Genomic DNA, 16,245 nt, shown 5'->3' on the forward strand with positions numbered 1-16,245 from the left:
CCTCAAGAGGGTAGTCACTAGGGCTCCTCGCTTCTTTCTGTCCCAAAGCCAACAGGGGTGCTGCCTTCTACAAAACCCAACAAGAATCCATCACTTCAGATAATCTTGCTGAGCCCTAAGATTGCAGCACTCTGTCATTTTGGGTCTTGCAAGTGTGCTCAAACTGGCTCTGGAGATTTGAGCACTGGTGTCTATATGAATCTTTGCAGGTTTCCTTAGCATGGACTGTTAGAAGTGCAGGCATTATGCTAAAAAGCTGGTGAACTGATTTTTTTCTCAGTTGAACCACATACATTTAAAGTACTGAATAGCTTCAGTGCTTCAGGATTCAGATACGTACCAAGAGCACTCTAAATATTATTTATTATTTGTGTTATGGGTGTGCCTAAGAGCCCCACTCAAGCACTGAGCTACCATAATCAACCCTTATTACGAAGACAGTCTTTGCTCCAAACAGTTTACAAACTAAGCAAGTACACCGACTTTTAGCTCAACTTTTAATGGGCCAGTAGCTTAGTCTGCATTTCAATAGGATGTCAGCACGGCAGCTAATGTTCCAACGTGTGCTATAAAATGGTACCCACCTACATATCTATGATTAGAATTAAGCCCTAAATGTTCATTGTATTGAACTATAACGTTTTTATATGAGGGAGCCCTATTTTCTTTAGTGCTTTTTATTATTGGCATACCAACCTTCTGCACCAGTTAATCTAGGTCTGAGCTGGATTCAAATGCTAGTTCCATTGCCACAGAAAGACTGTTCTCTGGCTTGCTGAGCCATGTAGAGAGCTCTGCAGAGATAGAGAAGCCCAAGAGACTGAAGTCACTAATGCCTTCTCACTCTGTGGCAGGAGCCTGCGGAAAGTGGAAAATGAAACTTCCAGACCAAAGACCTTTCAGCCATGTCTGAAGTTTCAGTGGTGCAGATGATCATCAGACTTCTTGCGAAAGCCCATCACGGCTGGGCTACATGGCCCATTTAAAACTGGAACTCTCCTGACACTGCAGGGGGTGGTGATGCAGCTGCAAAATTTGCAGCAAAGTACGTCATGTTGAATATTTCAGAGTAGCAGCCGTGTTAGTTTGTATTCACAAAAAGAAAAGGAGTACTTGTGGCACCTTAGAGACTAACAAATTTATTAGAGCATAAGTTTTCGTGAGCTACAGCTCACTTCATCGGATGCATTAAGTGAGCTGTAGCTCACGAAAGCTTATGCTCTAATAAATTTGTTAGTCTCTAAGGTGCCACAAGTACTCCTTTTCTTTTTTCATGTTGAATATATTAGTCCTGTGCCCTGAGATCCACTTCCAGGCACAAATAAGGAGACAGCTGTTCCTTATAATAATGCTTAAAGCTATTTTAAATGACAGGTATTGTTGTGAAGTTCACTACATCTGATCCATCACGTTTGTTCACTATGGTATTTAAACAGTAAGCATAGAACCCAAAGCTTAAGGTAGCACTAAACACACCTAAGGAATCTTAGCTTTCCCCCACTTCCATAATTCCAAAATGTTAACTGATCCCCATTACTACCTCCTCTTTGTCTCTCTCTTTTTAAAAAAACTTTCCTAGGCCCTGATCCTACAAAGTGCTTCAGCACGTGTGTAACTTTAAGCATGTGAGTAATCCCATTGAAGAACATAAGAACAACCATACTAGGTCATACCAAAGGTGCCCAATGCCAGGTGGCCAATGCCAGGTGCCCCAGAGGGAATGAACAGAATAGGTAGTCATGAAGTGATCCCTCCCCTGTTGCCCATTCCTAGCTTCTGGCAAATAGAGGCAAGGGACACCATCCCTGCCCATCCTGGCTGATAGCCATTGAATGGATCTATCCTCCATGAATTTATCTAGTTCTTTTTTGAACCCTCTTATAGTCTTGACCTTCACAACATCCTCTGGCAAGAAGTTCCTCAGATTGACTGCGTTTTGTGTGAAGAAATACTTCCTTTTGTTTGTTTTAAATTTGCTGCCTATTAATTTCATTTGGTGACCCCTAGTTCTTGTGTTATGAGAAGGAGTAAATAACACTTCCTTATTTACTTTCTCCACACTCATCATGATTTTATAGACCTCAATCATATCACCCCTTAGTCATCTCTTTTCCAAGCTAAGAAGTCCCAGCCTTATTAATCTCTCCTCGTACAGAAGCCATTCCATACCCACTAATCATTGTTGTTGCCCTTTTTGAACTTTTTCCAATTCCAATATATCTTTTTTGAGATGGGGTGACCACATCTGCACGCAGTATTCAAGATCTGGGCATACCATGGATTTATATAGAGGCAATATGATATTATCTGCCTTATTATCTATCCCTTTCTTAATAATTCCCAACATTCCCAACTTAGCTTTTTTGACTGCCACTACACATTGAGTGGGTGTTTTCAGAGAACTATCCACAATGACTCCAAGATCGCTTTTCTTGAGTGGTGGTAACAGCTAATTTAGAACCCATCATTTTATATGTATACTTGTGATTATGCTTTCCAATGTGCATTACTTTGCATTTATCAACATTAATTTCATCTGCCATTTTGTTGCCAGTTTTGAGAGATCCTTTTGTAGCTCTTTGCAGTCTGCCTGGGGCTTAACTATCTTGAGTAGTTTTGTATCATCTGCAAATTTGGCCATCTCACTGTTTACCACGTTTTCCAGATCATTTATGAATATGTTGAATAGGACTGGGCCCAGTACAGACCCCTGGGGGACACCACTATTTACCTCTCCATTCTGAAAACTGACCATTTATACCTACCCTTTGTTTCCTATCTTTTAACCAGTTTCTGATCCATGAGAAGACCTTCCCTCTTATCCCAGGACAGTTTACTTTGCTTAAGAGCCTTTGGTGAGGGACCTTGTCAAAGGCTTTCTGAAAATCTAAGTACACTGTATTGACTGATTCCCAACAAATTATGTTCATCTATGTGTCTGACAATTTGTTCTTGACTATAGTTTCAACCAGTTTGCCAGGTACTGAAGTCAGGCTTACTGACCTGTAATTGCCGGGATCACCTCTGGAGGCCTTTTAAAAAATTGGCTTCCCATTAGCTATCCTCCGGTCATTTGGTACAGAAGCTGATTTAAATGATAAGTTACAGATGACAGTTAGTAGTTCTGCAATTCACATTTGAGTTCCTTCAGAACTCTTGGGTGAATACCATCTGGTCCTGGTGATTTATTACTGTTTAGTTTATCAGTTTGTTCCAAATGACACCTCAATCTGGGACCGTTCCTCAGATTTGTCACCTAAAAAGAATGGCTCAGGTTTGGGAATCTCCCTCACATCCTCAGCCATGAAGACTGATGCAAAAAATTAATTTTGTTTCTCTGCAACAGCCTTATCGTTCTTGAGTGCTTCTTTAGCATTTCGATCATCTACTGGCCTCACTGGTTGTTTAGCAGGCTTCCTGCTTCTGATGTACTCACAGGTTTTTTTGCTATTATTTTTTGAGTCTTTTACTAGCTGTTCTTCAAATTCCTTTTTGGCCTTCCTAATTATATTTTTATACTTTATATGCCAGAGTTTATGCTCCTTTCTATTTTCCTCACTAGGATTTAACTTCCACTTTTTAAAGGATGCCTTTTTGCCTCTCACTGCTTCTTTTACTTTGTTGTTTAGCCACGGTGGCACTGTTTTGTTTCTCTTATTATGTTTTTTAATTTGGGTATACATTTAAGTTGAGCCTTTATTATGTGTCTTTAAAATGTTTCCATGCAGCTCGCAGGGATTTCACTTTTGATGCTGTACCTTTTAATTTCTGTTTAACTAACCTCCTCATTTTTGTGTAGTTCCCCCTTTCTGAAATTAAATGCTACAGTATCGGGCTGCTGTGGTGTTTCTTTTGTCAAAGGGATGTTAAATTTAATTATATTATGGTCATTATTACCAAGTGGTCCAGCTATATTCACCTCTTGGACCAGATGCTGTGCTCCACTTAGAGCATGGAATTACTCTCCATGAATACATTCCTTACCGCTGTGACAGCTGGGGTGACCAGAAGCAGAGAGGAGTCCATCTTGACTCAGAGGCTACGCGTTACCTTATTAATTGGTAGTCAGATTCCCTCAGTCTAGGTTCCGGTGAGTCTATTTGCTAGCTCCTTACACTGTTTCCTTCTTCCTATCAGCATCATGCCTGCCCTCTGTACATTAAACTTGAAGCAAACCTTGTCATCCCACGGTTTATTTCTTCCAGACCCTGGGACATCCTGGTGATGGCTACATCAGAGTGTAAAGTTAAGAACAAAAAAGTACACTGATGACATTCAGATTTACAGAGGACACTGGAGTCCGTGGCATCTCATGATTTCTCTAACACTTGGTCTATGTTAGAAAATTAGGTCAGTTTAATTATGTCAGTCAGGGGTGTGAAAAATCCACACCCTGAGCAGTGTAGTTAAGCTGACCTAGTCCCCATGTAGACAGTGCTAGGTTGACAGAAGAATTCTTCCATTGACCTAGCTACTGTCTCTCAGGGATATGGATTACCTAAACCAACAAGAAATTCCCTCCCATCAGCTTAGGTAGTGTCTCCACTGAAGCCCTTCAGTGGTACAGCTATGCCATTGTAGCATTTTAAGCATACACAGGCCCTTAGTGAGCTCATATATACTTTAAGTCATTTTCTCTGGCCTGCTCAGACCCCTTTGGGCCACTCCAGTAGCATAAATGGGGGTAGAAAATGATAAGATCTTCCAGTTGGGTATTCCTAGAGACTATTCTAACTTCCAGTAGGGACTGAACTGGCCCTAGGATCAAGCATCTATAAAAGTTGCTGAAAGTGGCTTTCTCCTGGCACATGGCCTTACACTGAGCACAGTTTAGCCAGATTGTGGAGCGTGGCCACTGGGGCAAATTCATCCCAGGTGTAACAACTTCTCATCTCTGGTTTAACTCTATTTACTGTAATGCAGTTCTAAATTTATCCTTGTTATAACTTTATTAAAGTCAATGGACTTATATTAGAAATGAGTTTGGTCCTTTGCTCCAATTTCATCTCAGAACCTGATAGTTCTAAACCCTAAAGTTTCTGGGCCAGATTCAAAGCTAGTGTAAATTGGCATTGCTCCATTTGGCCCTTTGTGTAGAAGTAACTATCTTACCCATAACGCTTTTAATTCTGTCACCCCTCTGTCAAGTTATAGCAGATTTGGAGACCTTACAGCTAGATTTCCCATTCAACAGCCTCTCAGTATATTCTTAATGCAACTTCTTTATTTCACTCTACAAGCACCAGTCCTTGAACAGAGGTGGTCACAAACAGTATATATGTAATCCTGTCTTTTTGGGATCTCAATCCAAACACCAGTGCTTGGTTCCCAGGAAGCAATTCTGCTTTGATAAGTGACTCTAATTAGAGAGATTAAGGAAGAGCACAAACTCCCATGCTACCTACCACAGCTCCCTGAAAAAATACAAACTTTTTTTTAACGACTGAACAGCACTCACATGCTCAGAAAAAGAACTGAGAAAACTATGCAGAACAGCATCTTGATGTGATTCCCACCACCACAACATCTTTCCTGGTGGTTCCTTGTCACCCCTTAATACTTTCAAAAAAGCGACACCTTAAACATTAAAATAAATGGTGTTTTCTCTATTATGACATAGGTTATTTCATAATGTACTGACAGAAAGAATTCATTCACTCAAACAGAATCCTTAAAATACAAGATCACAGGTGTGATGCCAGCTTAGTACATTTCCCTTGGGAATAACTGGCTTTCTAATGTTTTTAGAACAGTTTCAAACTATGGCATGTGTTTTGGAAAAAGCTACCATCACACTTTGCAGAAATCCTTTACACTTGAGAAAATATTCAGAAATCCACTACCTTTTGTCACAAAACCAAGCTAACCAATTTAACCATTTTCTCTTCAATAGACCACTGGAGAAAAAGAAAGAAGCCTTTCAATGTGAGAGCGAAGCTCTTCTTTCTTGGAAACCTAGCCCTTATTGCCAGTAAATATGGAGATGGCTTTTATAAACGTCACTGCTGGTGTGGTCAAACTAGCTGAAAGTGGAGCAAGATGTATCAAAATAGAGCAACAAAAGTGATCTACCAACACATCAGCAATAAATTATCTATATGAACATCTCAACAGAGAAGCTGCTGTGAGGGTTAACAAAATTAGGTTAACCTCTGTCATCTAACCAGTCTTGCTATATCCCACAGGCTGCTGTGACTATACCAGAGGCAGGAAGGAGTGGGGAGAATGAGAGCGTATTCTCTTTTCAGGTCTGGTCTTCTTTTAGTTCTACTGTGTCTTTTCATTGCTGAAGGCAAAAAGGCATCCTCAGGCTGTCGAAAAGGAATGATCTCCAAAGTGACAGAGAACCTATATGTCAAGGCAACTACTTTCAAAGCATCTGTTCCAGTAAGTTAATCCCATTGGTTGGAAAGATTATATGTTCCTTTTTACTCACTTACAGATGTTTCTGTGGCATCAGAGTATCTGAGCACCTGGCAATTTTAATAAATTAATCCTCACTACACTGCCGTGAGATTGGACAGTATTGTTATCCCAGTTTTAAAGATGGGTAAAACAAGGGGGCATAGACAGGTTAAGTGACTTTCTCAAGGTCATGGAGGAAGTGTGTGGCAGAGTTGGAACTGAACTCAGATCGTCTGACTTCTAGTCCTATGTATTAATGATTATTATTTACTTGTATTACCAGAGCACCTAGGAGCCCCAGCCATGGCCCACAACCCCATTGTGCTAGATGCTATACAAACACAGAACAAAAAAACCATCTTTCCTCCTTCTGATCTGGAGGAGAAGGTTAGATGTACATTAATCTAAATTAATATGAATTCATTATTCTTTATAGAAAGATCTCATCAAGAACAGAAGATTGTTAAAAAAGACAACCAAAAATTTGTTTATGGTAAGATCTGGATTCTTTGTTTTCCACTTCTTTACTTTGATCATATTTCATTCTGAATGAGGTCAGAGTGACTGATCAAAAGGAATGGTTTCTGTTAGAGAATTTGGTGATTTGTGTTTAATTTTGAGGGACAATATTAGACTGAGAACCATAGACTGAAAAACTCCCTACTAAGGGTACGAATAACACATTAGGCTATTAACACTGAAAAAGATTCTCTTACAGGCCACTCAGCACTGGGATGTAGGGGGAGGGAATGGGAAAGGGAAGGCCTGAGTGACTTGTAGTGCCAGGTGGGGGCAGTTGGAGGCACTTTGTCCCTGTGTAAGGTAGAGGCTGGTATAGTGTCTGGGAGGATAACTGGGAAGACCAGTACTGGTGCTTGGGCCGGGGGGAAGGAGGGAACCGGGGGAAGTGCATGCTCAAAGAGGCACTTGCTGCATTGGTGAAAATGATATAGCAGGTGCTCTTCCCCAGTTGTACTTTCCAGGGACTAGCTAGTTCACCTGAGGGCTAAGACCACAGTTATGCCCCCATTTGCCTACATATGGTCTGTTAGGGTGTGTATTATGGCAGGAAGGCTAGTGGCCCCACATAGCATTCTAGAATCCCAAACAGCTGCGTTGAATTTCTCCCCTACCCCAGCACAATATTGCACTGGAAGAGGAGAATTGGATACCTGCCTCCCAGTGAATCCACATAAGGACACCTATAATTTGGTCCAAATAATGTAATTTGGGGTTCACTATATTTGCTATATGTCTGTGTTTTGCATTTTAGGACAGAAAATAATAGATTCATTGATTATACTTTTGTTAATGATCAGTGTCTGGTGTATTTCACTTTCAGGTTAGCACAATATTGCATTATCTGGGTTGCAGTCCCCCCTGTGGTAATGTTTATTTGTTCAAAAAATTAAAAGCAAATGGCTGTCCATTGGGACGATAAAGAAATTGCCAAAAGGATTCCTATTGCCTGTCTGTTTTATAAATGCTGAATTTGATAAAACTTAAATTTTAGGCCAGATTTGATGTGACAGTTTCACATTGAATTAATGTCTGACTTATTTTGTTTTCAGAAAAATTGCAGCGTTCGAGATCAGCTTCTCTCATTCTATGTGAAAAATGTTTTTGGAGGCCTTGATTTTGGAAGTGACAAGCTGTACCTGGCTAGCGCCTTTCAGGTCTTGCAGGAGAACCTAAACAACTGTGTGAGTATCTTCTTTGAAGCGAAGTGAGCCAGGCAATCCCGAGCACCAGAAAAGGGTTAGATCATCCTTTTAGCAGGCGGGGTGTTTCAGAGCTCTCTGAAGAGCTCAGTGCTTTCCTGGGGCTTCCCAGTTGTGCGGGGGGAAATTTTATGACACTTATTTAGCATACGCCTAATGCTAGCGCTGCTCTGTGTGTGCACACATGTAACGTAGAGACTACTCCCAACCCACTCTCCACCTACTGCTTCCAGCGTGCAGCTACATCCTGAACACTGGTTTCAGAGTAGCAGCTGTGTTAGTCTGTATTCGCAAAAAGAAAAGGAGTACTTGTGGCACCTTAGAGACTAACAAATTTATTAGAGCATAAGCTTTCGTGAGCTACAGCTCACTTCATCGGATGCATTTGGTGGAAAAAACAGAGGAGAGATTTATATACACACACACAGAGAACATGAAACAATGGGTTTACCATACACACTGTAAGGAGAGTGATCACTTAAGATAAGCCATCACCAGCAGCAGGGGGGGGAAAGGAGGAAAACCTTTCATGGTGAAAAGCAAGGTAGGCTAATTCCAGCAGTTAACAAGAATATCAGAGGAACAGTGGGGGGTGGGGTGGGAGGGAGAAATACCATGGGGAAATAGTTTTACTTTGTGTAATGACTCATCCATTCCCAGTCTCTATTCAAGCCTAAGTTAATTGTATCCAGTTTGCAAATTAATTCCAATTCAGCAGTCTCTCGTTGGAGTCTGTTTTTGAAGCTTTTTTGTTGAAGTATAGCCATTCTTAGGTCTGTGATCGAGTGACCAGAGAGATTGAAGTGTTCTCCAACTGGTTTTTGAATGTTATAATTCTTGACATCTGATTTGTGTCCATTCATTCTTTTACGTAGAGACTGTCCAGTTTGGCCAATGTACATGGCAGAGGGGCATTGCTGGCACATGATGGCATATATCATATTGGTAGATGCGCAGGTGAACGAGCCTCTGATAGTGTGGCTGATGTGATTAGGCCCTATGATGGTATCCCCTGAATAGATATGTGGACAGAGTTGGCAACGGGCTTTGTTGCAAGGATAGGTTCCTGGGTTAGTGGTTCTGTTGTGTGGTGTGTGGTTGCTGGTGAGTATTTGCTTCAGATTGGGGGGCTGTCTGTAAGCAAGGACTGGTCTGTCTCCCAAGATCTGTGAGAGTGATGGGTCGTCCTTCAGGATAGGTTGTAGATCCTTGATGATGCGTTGGAGAGGTTTTAGTTGGGGGCTGAAGGTGATGGCTAGTGGCGTTCTGTTGTTTTCTTTGTTGGGCCTGTCCTGTAGTAGGTGACTTCTGGGTACTCTTCTGGCTCTGTCAATCTGTTTCTTCACTTCAGCAGGTGGGTATTGTAGTTGTAGGAATGCATGATAGAGATCTTGTAGGTGTTTGTCTCTGTCTGAGGGGTTGGAGCAAATGCGGTTATATCGTAGCGCTTGGCTGTAGACAATAGATCGAGTGGTATGATCTGGATGAAAGCTAGAGGTATGTAGGTAGGAATAGCGGTCAGTAGGTTTCCGATACAGGGTGGTGTTTATGTGACCATCGCTTATTAGCACCGTAGTGTCCAGGAAGTGGATCTCTTGTGTGGACTGGTCCAGGCTGAGGTTGATGGTGGGATGGAAATTGTTGAAATCATGGTGGAATTCCTCAAGAGCTTCTTTTCCATGGGTCCAGATGATGAAGATGTCATCAATGTAGCGCAAGTAGAGTAGGGGCATTAGGGGACGAGAGCTGAGGAAGCGTTGTTCTAAGTCAGCCATAAAAATGTTGGCATACTGTGGGGCCATGCGGGTACCCATCGCAGTGCCGCTGATTTGAAGGTATACATTGTCACCAAATGTGAAATAGTTATGGGTCAGGACAAAGTCACAACGTTCAGCCACCAGGTTAGCCGTGACATTATCGGGGATACTGTTCCTGACGGCTTGTAGTCCATCTTTGTGTGGAATGTTGGTGTAGAGGGCTTCTACATCCATAGTGGCTAGGATGGTGTTTTTAGGAAGATCACCAATGGACTGTAGTTTCCTCAGGAAATCGGTGGTGTCTCGAAGATAGCTGGGAGTGCTGGTAACGAAGGGCCTGAGGAGGGAGTCTACATAGCCAGACAATCCTGCTATCAGGGTGCCAATGCCTGAGATGATGGGGCGTCCAGGATTTCCAGGTTTATGGATCTTGGGTAGCAGATAGAATACCCCAGGTCGGGGCTCCAGGGGTGTGTCTGTGCGGATTTGTTCTTGTGCTTTTTCAGGGAGTTTCTTGAGCAAATGCTGTAGTTTCTTTTGGTAACTCTCAGTGGGATCAGAGGGTAATGGCTTGTAGAAAGTGGTGTTGGAGAGCTGCCTAGTAGCCTCTTGTTCATACTCCGACCTATTCATGATGACGACAGCACCTCCTTTGTCAGCCTTTTTGATTATGATGTCAGAGTTGTTTCTGAGGCTGTGGATGGCACTGTGTCCACCAAATGCATCCGATGAAGTGAGCTGTAGCTCACGAAAGCTTATGCTCTAATAAATTTGTTAGTCTCTAAGGTGCCACAAGTACTCCTTTTCTTTATCCTGAACACTGAGGCTGCAATTGGACAGGGTAGAGCTGGAAGAGGGGGACTCTGAACTCTATCCTGTGTCCCAACACAGCAAGGCACAATCTCCTGGAGATTAGCTGGAGGTTGTCTTGTGCCGACACAGAAAACACTCCATGTGAGGGAAGCCTGAAGACATGTTTTTTTCCCTCACAGAAGACTCCTAACTCCACTGACCTCCATAATAACTAGAGATGCTCACAGAGCATAATATCTGTTATGTGTTCCTACTTCAGCAATGTACCTTTAAGGAGTGGGTAATTCTTATCCACACTTCTTTAATGCAGCAAAAAAATAATATTTCCATTTGAAACCGCTGCTCGTATTTCATGAAAAATGAGACAAGAATCCCAAAGTATTTTGAAACAATTTTCACTGTATCATGAAACTTCAGTTATTTTCTTTCCTGAGTTTTATTTGTATGAAAACAGGATTGTTGGTCCTTAGAAATTCATACCCTCCACCTGCTTTTCGCTCACTTGAAATCACAATCCCTTGTCATAATCTCTTCCAGGATTGCCAGTCATGATGTCACAAATAGAGGATTCTGATGACAAGTGACCATAGTTGCTGGAACTAGAAGTGTGGGGGGTACTGCTGCACCACCCAGCTTTACGTGGTTTTGATCATATACAGGGTTTACAGTTCGGTTCAATGCCTCTCAGCACTCCCACTGTACAAATTATTCCAGTACCCCTGGAAATGACTAGCCGTTTATATACAGATAAGGAATGAAAGAGGGTAGAAATGTATGACACAAGTTATAGAATCAAAATGTATCTAATTATATCTATTAATAAATGTGTAAGTAGATATTAGTTCCATACAAATATTTGCAGTACAAAATAATCAAATGTAGAGAAGACCTTGCAGCATTACAGCTCAACTAAAACACATTCTACATGTTTGTACCACATGAAAACATTAAAATATCAATGGGAAAACCCACACCAGTACTCAGACTCTATAGTTAAGGACATCCTAGGTTTTTGTATGTTATAGAAATTATATATATATATATACATTCATACATACATGCATGCACACCCATCATGTAGTGTGCCATAATTTGATGTCTTTGACATGTTCAGTTTGCCATATTGTATTTAAAATGTAAAGAAATTCCACTGTTTTTTCTGAAAATTAATTATGCCATTAAAGGCACCAACACACTCCAAGAAACTCAAACAACCAGCAATGACTGAATTATGAATATTAATTACTACTAAATAATTGCACTCTTTGCAACCTGTAGCACACTCTAACCTACAAATAACTTAGATCCTGTACTGTATAACTATGTAAACAAGATACACTGGTTTTTTTGTTGTATTGCACATTTAGAGCCAGTGCTTACTTGATAAAAATCTAAGTATTTTAGAGTTTAGATTTCTGGATATTGACAGGAACTGTACTGAAAAAATATTTATAGGCAGGAGAAGTTCCCCTCTCTTTTACTAGGAAAAAACAGGTATTTGAGAAAAAATTTAACATTAGCTTTCAGAATTTACTATAAAGCAAGATTTCTAATTTTTGTCATTTCGATAGCTCTTTTAAAAGTAAACGCTATACAGATTTTAAATCAATGATACAAAACCGTACATAAGAATAACATAAAATGTAGACAAAGAACAAAACCCAATGAACACTTTACACAAAGTCCTGGATTGCTATACTGCTTCACCCCCAAAGATCTTAGCAATCTCATGATCCTCTTATTTGCACATCTGTTGTCTCCTTTAGATAAGATACATTCTTCCTTTTTATGATTTATCTTATGTATAAGATGCTCATAAGAAGGAATTTCTTCCAAGTCAACCTGCCGGTCTAAGAGGATTGGCACATAACAACGGTGCCACCTTCTGGGAATCAAGTTCTTTGGACAACCAAGGCAATAGTAATTCATTATCACACAAGCATCTTGTATAGTCCCATGTACTCCAGAAAAGTCATATAGTTAAGATAGTTCTGACTCAGTCAGTAACATATGATTCTATACTATATATAAAAACTTCTATTTTTTGACAAAATATTTCTGATATAAAGGCCCTACCAAATAATGTGCACTATATTATCATTCTGATTATTACACCATCAGCTCAGTCATTATCCAGTAGGCTATGGGGAAATTTTTTACAAGCATCTGCCGAATTTAAGAGACCAAATCTCACTTTCAAAAGTGACTTAGGTACCGAGGATCCTTATTCCCATTTATTTCAATGAGACGTGTTCTCCGGTGCCTAAATCTCTTTTGGAAATGGATTTCGGCTCCTATGTCACTTAAAGCTTTTGAAAATTTACCCTACATTTGATCAGTGCACCCAAGTCCAACAAATTCATTGCATGATTTGAATTGTTGCAATTTAATTTCAGACTCACTAGCAGATCTTTCACCGCAGCCCAAACATAATCCACCTAATCATACAGAGAGCTCACTTTCCAATTAGGTGGAAAGAACAGTTGTATAATATTTATGAACTCTTGGGGCAGAATTATTCTCTAGAAATTATTTTGGGGCAGTTTTATGTCCTGTATTTTACAGAAGGTCACATTAGATGATCACAATGGTCCCTTCTGGCCTTGGAATCTATGAATCTATGAACAGTCATTTAAAAAAAAAAATTCAGTGTCATCTCTTTTGGATGCATTAGTTCTGTGGCATACTGTATCACTGTTTAAAAGTATAAAGAATCATGACTAATTTGCCTAAAAAAAGCCTAAAAAGTAATGTTTAAATATTTTGTATAGAAAAGTTATAGCATTATCCATTAAAGTAGCTTTCGTTTACATTTTCACTTTCCAAGGCACCTCTGATAAAGGTTGAAGGCAATCTAGACCTCAGTAGTTTTTTGCTTGATTTGTTAATAAGAAAGATCAGATCTTGACTTCCTCATTTGCAGGAGAACTCCTAGAAGGAATAAGAATTAGTGGGACAATGTCATCACAAACGATTTTAACCTGATGAGTTGAGAGTAGTGGGGATCTTTAGTCAGAGTGTCACAATTTTAAAAATAATTTTCGAATCACTTGGAAAGCTTCTTTTAAAATGAACACTGCTAGTAAAAGACATTGTCAATGGCTTCATGCTCCTGACTGTGGCGGCTCTGTGATTTGTCCGTGGGGGGCGGGGGGGATCTTTTTTGTGTGTGTGTGCTCTTTGGGAGAGTGAGTCTCCCCTAAGTTTGTCTTCTAGTCTGCTACACAAATTCCAAACCTGGACTCCCTACTTCGCCATCAGTTCAATCAGTCCACTTTCTTATTATTTGTATTGTGGTAGCACTTGGCAGTGCCAGTCAGGTTTGGAGCTCCACTGTGCCAGTTGATGTATAGACACAGCATAAAGGACCCTAAATGCCAATTCAATCAAAGAATCAAAGCCAATTCTATAGGGATAGCTCTGTGATCTAAGCATCACACAGGCTCCCTGGAACCATAGGTTCAGACCTCAGCTGCTCAGCCCTTCGTCCTTCTAAATAAAGCTCTAGATTTTTCCCTCCTTATATTGAACAGTACCTTACTCCTGAAGCAGGCCCATGCACTTTTTAACTCAAGCAGAGGAGCAGTTTTGACAGTTTTTCCTGAAGAGTCAAAGGGAGCAAGTCTTTATGTCTGCTTTCTTTCTCTAATGTTGCTCCCAGCGCTCTAGGGCCCCATCTGCTGATGGATGCCATGAAGGTCACTGCAGGAGGCACCGTAGGCTGCTGAAGGGAAGAAAAAAAGATTCAGAATGATAAAAGCAATGTACTGGACCAGTATCTTACTGAATTCCAATCTTTAGTTTTTACAGCGTGAGTTAGACTAAATAAACCCTTTCCCTCCACACCCAGCTTCATTTTGATCCTTCAGTGATTACATAAATCTATGGTTCAGATAGCCTTATGTGGGTGGTTGGATACCACTACTTGACACTTACATCTATGGCTTCCTTGCAAGATTTAGTTACAGGAGAGAATAGTTTTCATGCTTTATTCTGACAAAACTCCCAATGACTTCAGTGGGAATTGAAAGTTTGTAGTTCAAGATTGCAGAATTGGGCCCTTAATAGCACTAAAAATAGGAAGAACAATCATTAAAAATTCCACATGGAAATGTAAATTAACTTTGTAAATAGCTTTAAACCCACTTTAAGTAACCATGTAAGGGAACAGAATTGCACTCACTACTTTGCAGAGGTCACTTAAAAGAGGAGGTTCCTAATGTGAGTGGTCCCTTGTACAAGTTTCACTGTTTTATGTTTTATAGCTTTCCCAAGAGTGCTCACATATCTTCCAAAAGCTTATATAAACTCACCCATTTACAATAGCAAGTATGGCCCAAACGTTGCTACCTTTACATATCTGTATCAGGAGCCCTGAGGAGGCTATATGACAGGCTCTGTTCTTCCTTATTATCAGTTGCTTATGCCAGACTCCACATTACAAGAAGTTCTGATTTTCTTCTTTCCCTTCAGCTACCATGTGCTCCATCCACTAGAATAACTACGGCTGTCAAAAAAATAAAGAAAACATTTGATAAGGTAAAGCCCTGATAGTTGATTTCAAAGTTGCACTGTTTGAAAACATGGTTGACTTCTGCTTCTAACACCTTTCTCTTACTGACAGCTTGGAGAAAAGGGCATCTACAAAGCCATCAGTGAACTTGATATTCTCCTTCCCTGGATTCAGACTTACATAGAAACCATCAAATAAAAGTCAAGGAAAGTGACACAAGAAAATGCCACCATACTGTGCACGCTAATCAAAACAAAAAAGCCCTGCAAATCATCAGAAAGATGATTATACAATCAGCCTGGCAGTAATTTATCACACTGAAAAAGTGTTTTTGTCCATAACGTCGTCAAGGCTGGGATTTCCAAGAGCACTCAGAGTTGGTCTAACTGTTCTCACTGAAGTCAATGGTGGGAGCAAATTCAGGCCTACCTGGAGCACTTTTGAAAGTCCCACCCAAAGACCATACATTCCCATAGAAGAACCAACAAAGTAGTACAGTACCACTGGCAGATGGCACAGCCCTTGCTAGTACTTCACTCATTGCTTTGTACTTTGGGATAAAGCGCTATATCTAGTGATTTTAGTTTGAGCACAAGTGGTTCTAATTACCTCACTCACATTTGTCTTTAAGGCTTACTTTTGTGCTTTGTTACAGATGTAGACATTCCTGGTGTGTAACATTATATATGTAAATGAGACATGTTAAGTATTTGTCATTACTGTTAATTTAAGGTACTTCGTGATGTCTAATAAACATATACCATTGTTAATGACAAAATATCTGCCTATTCCTTATGCGTGTTCTTTGAGATACTGTTAACTATCACTGAAATGATGCAATGCAGAAAGCATATCACAGAGTGGAATGCTGAGATGATAAATAAATTAATACAATTACTGATCTGGGAGATTGGGTTTGCAAGGTAAATTTAGCCTAAGTGTAAGTATTATTAAAATGAGGCTAAGGATTTACAATGAAACTTTCATATACTGTATAATTAAGAAAGAGCTCTAGTCTGATATAGAATTGACTATA

General features: G+C 40.3%; 1 protein-coding gene across 1 annotated transcript; it reads left to right on the top strand.

The window, feature by feature from the left end:
• The first annotated feature begins 6,225 nt into the window (after nt 1-6,225).
• IL26 (interleukin 26) lies at nt 6,226-15,407 on the top strand. The gene is made up of 5 exons (XM_038410635.2): nt 6,226-6,387; nt 6,842-6,898; nt 7,977-8,108; nt 15,170-15,235; nt 15,321-15,407. The coding sequence occupies exons 1-5, from the start codon at nt 6,226-6,228 to the stop codon at nt 15,405-15,407; spliced, it is 504 nt and encodes a 167-aa protein (XP_038266563.2).
• The last annotated feature ends 838 nt before the right edge of the window (nt 15,408-16,245 follow it).

The sequence above is a fragment of the Dermochelys coriacea genome, chromosome 1 (assembly GCF_009764565.3).
Source record: "Dermochelys coriacea isolate rDerCor1 chromosome 1, rDerCor1.pri.v4, whole genome shotgun sequence".
Taxonomy (NCBI): Eukaryota; Metazoa; Chordata; order Testudines; family Dermochelyidae; genus Dermochelys; species Dermochelys coriacea.